Raw genomic sequence first — 7,982 nt, 5'->3', positions numbered from 1 at the left:
TAAATCGTAAGATTCTGGATAACGATAAGCTTTACCACCATGTTTCTTGCAAATCGTACATTTGTAGATAAAATGACGGACGCGTTGACGCAATCTTGGAATTTGAAATTGGGATCGTAGTTCGTTCAAAGTTTCACGTTGGCCATTATGCATTACCTTGTCGTGGGCTTGCTTGATCAACAAATCAACAAGTGGACTGTTCGTAGGTAACCATATTGGATGCTTTGCGTCAAAGGGAACTGGAGCATTGTTCAATCTTCCCTTCCATCTGTACACTGCCCCTCCAAGGAAAAGATCTTTCTTCATTTCGTCTGGAATACCTCTTTGGGCATCCAATAACCATTTCTTCTTGGCTGATAGCAAATCATCAGCATTCAAAATATTCTGTTTGTTTATTTGTTTCTTATTTATTTGTTTGTTGTTTTTATTTTTCCAACAACGTATGTTCTCCACAAATTTGAAGACATACCCAGTAACACGTAACAATTTGTTCAAAAGACCGAAATCTTTGAACGTCAATAATTTCACAAAGGTTGAACTGAGCTTCAGGTATAGTTATCCACTCAGTCCCATCACTAATATTGAATGAAAGGGTATCCTTCTCCTCAGCTATATTTAGAAGATTAGGACCCTTGTTGACACCATCACTAAAAGGTTTGAGGTTTGTTCCCGTCTTCTCAGGTATAGTTAGAGGATCAGGGACCTCAGAAAATTTGTCACCGACTTTCAAACGAGGCCACTGAGATTCAGGCATAATTAGAAACTCAGGACCATAAAACCATAATTTACAACCAGCTAGACGGCTTAGACCCCCGGGACGCAATGTCCGAAGGATTTTGCTTTGTAGCAACTAATTTCAGTTCAATCGAGAGAGATTCAAAATTTCGTCTAATCTCATCAGAAATATTTTTAATATATCTATCTTGTTTTCTCGAAGTTTCAATGTTCTTGACCCAACAGTAAGCAACACTACTGTCAGTACATACAGTAAATTTTTCAAATTCAAAGTTCATTTCTAAGTGTCTCTTAACAACATTCATGAGACGTGATACAATAGAATAAGTATAGCTACCAACTCCATTCTGGGTGTCGTCAACTTCTGGTCATCAGGTTTGGTTTTTGATTTCGTCTTGATTGGATTCACGTGTGACTTTGATGTGACGAGGCTTGTCTTGATATCACCATCCTTTGATACGATTCGTGTGTAGATACAGCAACCATGTGCGTCGTCAGAAGCATCTGAGAAGCCATGTAACTGAATTTCCTTGACATTTTGTTTAACACTCGAATAAGCTCTTTCGACTCTGATCTCTTGTGTATACTCAAAGTCTTTCACCAAATTTTGCCATTCACAAAGCAAATCACCGTCGATGGGCGTGTCCCAATCAATTTTACTTAGACACAATTTCTGAAAATACAATTTCAACGTTAACACGATAGGGTTTATCAGTCCTAACGGATCATAAATTGACGCCAATGCTCTCAACACATTGCGTTTCGTCGGTTTCAAACTCGCTAAGCTTTTGAGTTGGAAACAAAGTTCGTCAGATTCTTTATCCCATGTAACACCAAGGACTCTCGTCTTACCCATCACTAGGGTTTTCGGTTTCTCCGTATTTCGATTGGAGTTTGGATTCAAGTTCCTTCGAGTTGGATTGGAATTTTCTCAGGTTAAACGATGCTTTCGATAAAATGTTCTTTCGTTTTCTCGACAAACTCTTCAGCTTCAGCAACAGTTCGTTTGCTTGTTGTCAAATCATCCACATGTAGCGATTTAAGGTTGTTCTCGAACTCTGCGTCTTTTGCTGTTCTGATATGATGTTGTAGGGTGGCATTCAAAACGAAGGGCGATGCGTTTATCCCAAACAAAACTCTGCACATCCGGTTCGGTGGACCATGAAATATTTTACGTGTTGTCTCAATGACTTTCTTTAGAGGACTGTTGTTAATAAACAAAATTAACAAAAGCACTAAATAGGCCTCGATTAGTCTCGATGACCTAAAACAATATAATACAATAAAAATATCACAGATAGGATCGTCTAGCACATACCCGATAACCCATGTTTTACCTAAGTACCCCCTGTCGGGGACCCATTTTTTACGGTAGCGAAAAAAAAAGAGAATCGGGGAAATAATCGGGGGAGTAAATATTTTCCCGGTTTTAGTAAACATTCAAATCAAAATGGCTGACATGTTTGGGAGAAAGTTTACTGTTTTTTTTTGTGACTATAGTTTGGTGAAAAAGGTATTAATTTGTTTGTTTAATGCTCTATCAGTTTAGAGATAAAGACTTATCAGAAAGTTACATAATTTTGCATTATACTGTTGCAAGGCAGGGGTAAAGATCTTGAATATTTTTATTGAAGTTTTTTTTGAAGTTTGTGAGACTTGCACTTGGTGAGAAAGCATCTGTAATAAATTTTTATAAGCTAGAGTTCCCCTGTGCCCATTTGGCAATTAAAATTTTTCAATTCAAATTTTTCACTAAGTTGGATTTTTTTGAGAATCCTTTTACTATTAAAAATAATAATCTAATTCCAAAACCCTTCTTTAGAGAAGGGCATAATCTGAGACTGAGAATTAGAGATCCATAAGACGACCCTCGACATGGCCCTAGAATTCTCGGGCCAAAACTTTTATTGGAATTCGCATAAAGCCGGAGTAAGGCCCGGGCTGGCCCGAGAATTCTCGGGCCGTGTTCGGGCCACACGCGGGCCACGCACGGGCCCGCATCACGTGAAAGATCACGTTTCCGTGATTCCGATGACCCAAAAAACCAAAATAAAATACCTTTTCATTCTTTTTCAAACTTCAAAAAACCATAGATAGCCTCATTTGCATGTGTTGACGTAATTTTTAAAATAATGAAGAAACACCCTCGACCTTCAAAACGCGTTTTTGCTCAAAGCCCCTTATTTAGGAGAGACAAGAGTGACTCACTTTCTGTTTCACCTGCGTTTTGACCGCGCTTAAACGCGTTTCTTAAATATGGCCCGATCTATATTATTACTTTTCACGAAATTCTCAAGATGTAGATCGGCCTTTAGATTGATAGACCCTAACCGTCCTAGGTCCACGAAACAAAAGCAGAACTCAACCAAATTTTGCTAGAAGGGAGAAAAAAACGTGCTGAGTCGATCTATGAAGTTCAAAACTTGCGCAAAATGATGAGAAGGCCAAAAATTTACGAAGAAAGAAAAGTCTCCTAGTTAAGAGAACAAAATCTCCTATTTAAGAGAACTTCTCTTAAATAGAGTATATCTCTTATTTAGGGCATAATCCTCGACTGCCCTTCCGTTACGTTTTTAAACTTATTCCGGTCATAACTAAGAAATCAAGCCAAAGTACTCAATACTTTTAACTTTTTTGTGTTCTATGTATGATAAGATGCTCCTTTAAAAAATATAATTTTTGTATGAATAATAAGGTCTATACTGCCATACTTACCGTAGGACGGGGTGAATCGGATAGAATTGGAAGGTTTTGGGCAAATTGCCTCTTCCCGACGAGACCTACCACCTAATTATACCGCAGAACTTGACGAGTGGGGTCTAATTCGCGAGTTTAGAAAATTTCATTTTCAAAAGTTTCTTCTACGAGGAACAATCTTCAATCGAATACAAGAAAATCGAGTCACTCGTTTTGGGGTGAAGTGGATAGAATTTGACAGGGCGCCATTCGGAACATAAACAAACACTCTCTATATTTTGTGGTGGAGCAATACCATATTTCAAAAATTACGTTTTGCCGAAGTTATAATTTGAATTCATGCAATTCTCACAAAGTAATTATTCATTATAGATGGAGCGTCCATTTCTTTAACAAACGTTCTTATCCTGTTGTAAAGTGTTTGTAGCCTTACCCTTCTCATTATCTTCTTCTGGAAAATAATACATAACATATAAACTCCTAAATTATCACTATACAAATATACAAAGACATTGTATTCACATGAACAACAATGGACAATGAGTGACTATTAACATTTGAACATTTATTCCTAGCTACTCTGAACACTAACAAGCCTCTTGGGATAGTGTGGCAGTAGTAATTAAAAATGACATGATGACGGCATTTGATATTCTTTAATTATTCAATAATTAACTCCTTTCTATTTCTCGGTTCCGTATCACTTAACAACGCCTTCAACTTGGGGCGCAAATGGGCGATTCGCGTTTTAACGCGAACAATTTTCCGCCCTAACTTTAGAATAAAAATACGAAGAATAGACATTGTTTTTCGTTTAGTGAACCAAAGATTGTGTACAACTGGCTCTCGTAGAACACAATGCCAAAGGAATCTCCAATCACGGTCGCTTCATTATTTCTTATTCAGCATTTCAAAAAAAGGTCCGAAAATCAGAAGGTTTTCTTCTTCAATTTCCGAAGAACATGTTCCAAATTTTCGAAGCCATAATTTTCCGATAGCTTGATCGATCAGTGAACGGGATCTGAAAACAGAATGGAAAAAGACATCGTCAGTGAAGTATGAGAGGCGATTAAACAAATTATCCGATTCACCCCGGGTATCCGATTCACCCCGTCCTACGGTACCAAAAAATTGTGATGCACTTGCTCATCCCTTATTTCAATGCCTGAGAGACTAGGCTAGTCTTACCTCTTTTATCTTTCTCTTTGCAACAATTCAATTCTGACAAGTTGAAACAACAAATTGACAAGTATATCAAAATCTGCAACAAAAGCGAAAAGTGATCTCTTCTACTGATTGCTTCACAATGCTCCTTTGAGACAGTTATGAAATTTCCACCAATGATATTGCTTCACTTCACGTATGGCCCTGGTTTTCAGCGCCGGTGGCCTTTCATTACCTTGCGGGTGGCTGTAAAATACTACCCTTCATAATGTCGTTTTTATTTGTTTCAATTTTGATCCTAAGGTGTAGGAAGGAAGGAAGCAGGAATTTGATTCGAGAGTTAGATTGTAAACAAAGTACTATAGAATTCATACATTAAAAGGAAGAACCGAGAAAATTTTTAATACTTTCATTTTGCAGAATTGGACCAAGTTATAAATACACCACTTTACTTAGTTATATTATACTGACAGAGCTAGAAACTTCACATTGAAGCTGTAACAGGCCTCTATTTTTCTTTCTTGTGTCTCGAATGTTTTGTTTGCAATGTTAAGTCTTCTTTTTCTTATTTTTGATTTTGGTTGTCAAACTTTGGATCTCTAATTTCAAAACTGATTGCATCAACTTTCTATAAATATTTCAAACAGAGGTTTTATTTCAATGGAACGGCTTACTAACATACTCATTGTTTTGGACAAGTAATTTTATGGATGGCAGTTGAAGTGTTTTTTTCTTACAAATAGGGTATGGCGTCAACAGTCATTTTTGAGGCAAAGTCAGAAAATTGTGTTTTTTTATGAAAATTTAACCTATTGTGAGGCATTCTGCGCAATTTTTAAGGTCAGAAGTTCAAAATTGGCCGAACCCCCCTGGGGGTACTGATTCGCACTACAGGTAAAAATTGGAAAAAATGGCATTTTCTGGCCTTTTCAGGCCTGTAAATATGTCAAAACTATTGCAAATCTTATTTTTTTCACTTGCTGTACTAAATTTTATGAAGAAACAACAAAATAATCATATTGGATTGAAAATTGTGCCCATTAGAGCCCTAAACGAGCCGTTTTAAGTCAATTTTGGGTAGCAAAATGCTTTTAAAGGCCAATTTTGCAAGCTCATAAACTTTAAACTGATTGATTCACATATCTGAAATTTTCAGAGATGGAAGTCTTCAATAAAGTCTTTAAGCAAAATGAATTTCAATTTTTTCACTTTTTTCAAAAAATCATAATGGCGTCTTCAAAAATCGCTTTTTAGCAGAAAAAAATCATATTTCTCAAAAAATAGCATTTTTTAAGGCAAGCTTCTACAAACTGAGTTTAAATGCTGACTGAAACTTTTTTTGCAGTGATAGTATACTTGAGATACTCCAGGGAAATCAAAATCATTTGCGTCTGGGATGCGTCTATGTCCGCCATTATAGAAATAAAATCCCAGCTAAGAAACACTTTTCAGGCAAAAAACCCAAATTTGGACTGAAAAAATCTCTTAAAATGTCAATAGACATGGGTCCAAATTTTTTTGCAGTGATAGTATTCTGGAAATACTGCAGGAAAATCAAAGTCATCTGGGCTTGGGATTTGGGTATATCTCAAAAAATCTTAAAAATGGCAATAGACATGAACCTAAAATCTTTTTGCAGTGATAGTCTTCTGGAAATACTCCAGGAAAATCAAAATCATTTGGGTTTAGAATTTGGGTATATCCCCCATTATGGAATTGAAATATGTGTTAAAACTGGCTAAAATACAACGTTTCAAGCAAAAATCCCATATTGACTTAAAAACTGCTCTAATATGGCAATAGACATGAACCTAAAATCATAAAAAAACACTACATCTTGAATTTTCTGACTTTGACATTTGACGCCCCACCCATACAAAGCTTTTTTGTCTACTCATACCCGTTTTGTGTATTTTCGGAAAAACGGTGTTTAGGGTGCTAACGGGGTAAACTTGAAATCTCTCGGATTGTTTCTCAAAATTTTTTTCACTTATTACAGTAAGTAGGTCAAGGAAGACAACTATTCAGAGAAATTCTTCAGAATTTTGTTTTGCATAATTTTCTCTGGGTTAAAAGAGATTCGATTGCAAAATAGGATTGGTTGCCAACTGAGCAGGGGATTCTATTCCCTTGCCTCAAATAAAAAATGAGGGGTCTTCTTAATACTTCATAGTTTGCTTTTAGCAGTTTATAGACAGAATCAGGTGTTTTTTGTTTTGATATATATTACTTAGTTTTATCAATTTTTATTCTTCTAACTTTCACAAGCCTCTTTAATACTTTGTTTTATCAATTCTTTTTCCTCGTAATTTTCATGGGCATGGTAACATTTTAATCAGAATATTATGATTCTTTAATGGGTGTCAAAACTATAAATTGCACTCACAAATATCTCAAACGAAGAGTTCAAGCAAAGAGTATGCAAAGCAATTATAGCTTTACGTTAGTGCAGCAGATCATCAGTGAATAGTATTTTTTAAATCACAACTGGTGTATATGTGTTTGTTTTATAATGAAAAAAACGTTTTTATTATATTTTCAAGAAGAATAAAAGACTATATAAACACAAACAAAAATCGAAGTCTTGGTCTCAATCAAATCATCGAAAATGACGTTTTGGGACAACCCTCAGATGATTATCAATCATATCAGACATTCTTGTGTAACCAGTGATGACACAGGTATTACAGTTTCCAATTTTATAAAGAATTGCTGATCTATTTGGGCTATTCCATTTTATATCCATACATGGGGTGGACGAATATTTCTAAAGGGTAATCCGAGAAAAGTTTCCAGGGGGGCATTTTTTTCCCATTTTTCCAGGGGGTAAAAAGTTGTTTATCATTTCAAGGGAGTAAAGACTGATTTTAGTTCGTCCACCCTCACTTTAAGGTATGAAAAGAATCTTTCCAAAGGGCATTTTTGCAAATTTTTCCATTTTCCAGGGGGTATCCACACATATCAATAATTTATTTTTGACTTGAGAAGGTTCGTCCACCCCCTCTGTTTGGGTTTTTAAAAATGGAACAGCCCATTGCTCAGTTGTTTATCTGGAAAATTAACTTAGTTTAAATTTTTTTCAATTTTCAACTGATGGTATATACACGTTTCAAGGCAGCATTCTTGGATTGTTAGCTTCTATCGTTGTGTAAAATCTAAATTCTCTGATATAATAGCAGGGAGAACTTTCAAATTCATCCCTTCCATTTATTCCCTTGATAGCAATAAATGTTGTCGACACAAAATTCTTACACGTTTTTTTAATCCATTCTCAAATCACATCCAGGAATGTGTGAAATGGTTATTGTTCAGGACGAGCCAGAAATTTTTCAATTCAAACAAAGAAAAAGAATTGGTGGAATGTACACATTGGATGAAGGGTAATT

General features: G+C 35.8%; 1 protein-coding gene across 1 annotated transcript; it reads right to left on the bottom strand.

The window, feature by feature from the left end:
- Nucleotides 1–1,036: 1,036 nt before the first annotated feature.
- On the bottom strand, nucleotides 1,037–1,591 carry LOC136823407 (uncharacterized). Its single transcript, XM_067079592.1, has one exon. The coding sequence runs from the start codon at nucleotides 1,589–1,591 to the stop codon at nucleotides 1,037–1,039; it is 555 nt and encodes a 184-aa protein (XP_066935693.1).
- Nucleotides 1,592–7,982: the final 6,391 nt, after the last annotated feature.

Source organism: Clytia hemisphaerica, unplaced genomic scaffold (assembly GCF_902728285.1).
Source record: "Clytia hemisphaerica strain Z4C2 unplaced genomic scaffold, Clytia hemisphaerica genome assembly, whole genome shotgun sequence".
Classification (NCBI taxonomy): Eukaryota; Metazoa; Cnidaria; class Hydrozoa; order Leptothecata; family Clytiidae; genus Clytia; species Clytia hemisphaerica.
The sequence above is the reverse complement of the archived record's forward strand: the minus strand, read 5'-3'. Positions and strand labels throughout refer to the sequence as shown.

Bases quoted from the DNA above. Each gene is read 5' to 3' on its own strand.
- LOC136823407 (XM_067079592.1), bottom strand. From the start codon at position 1,591: ATGGGTAAGACGAGAGTCCTTGGTGTTACATGGGATAAAGAATCTGAC.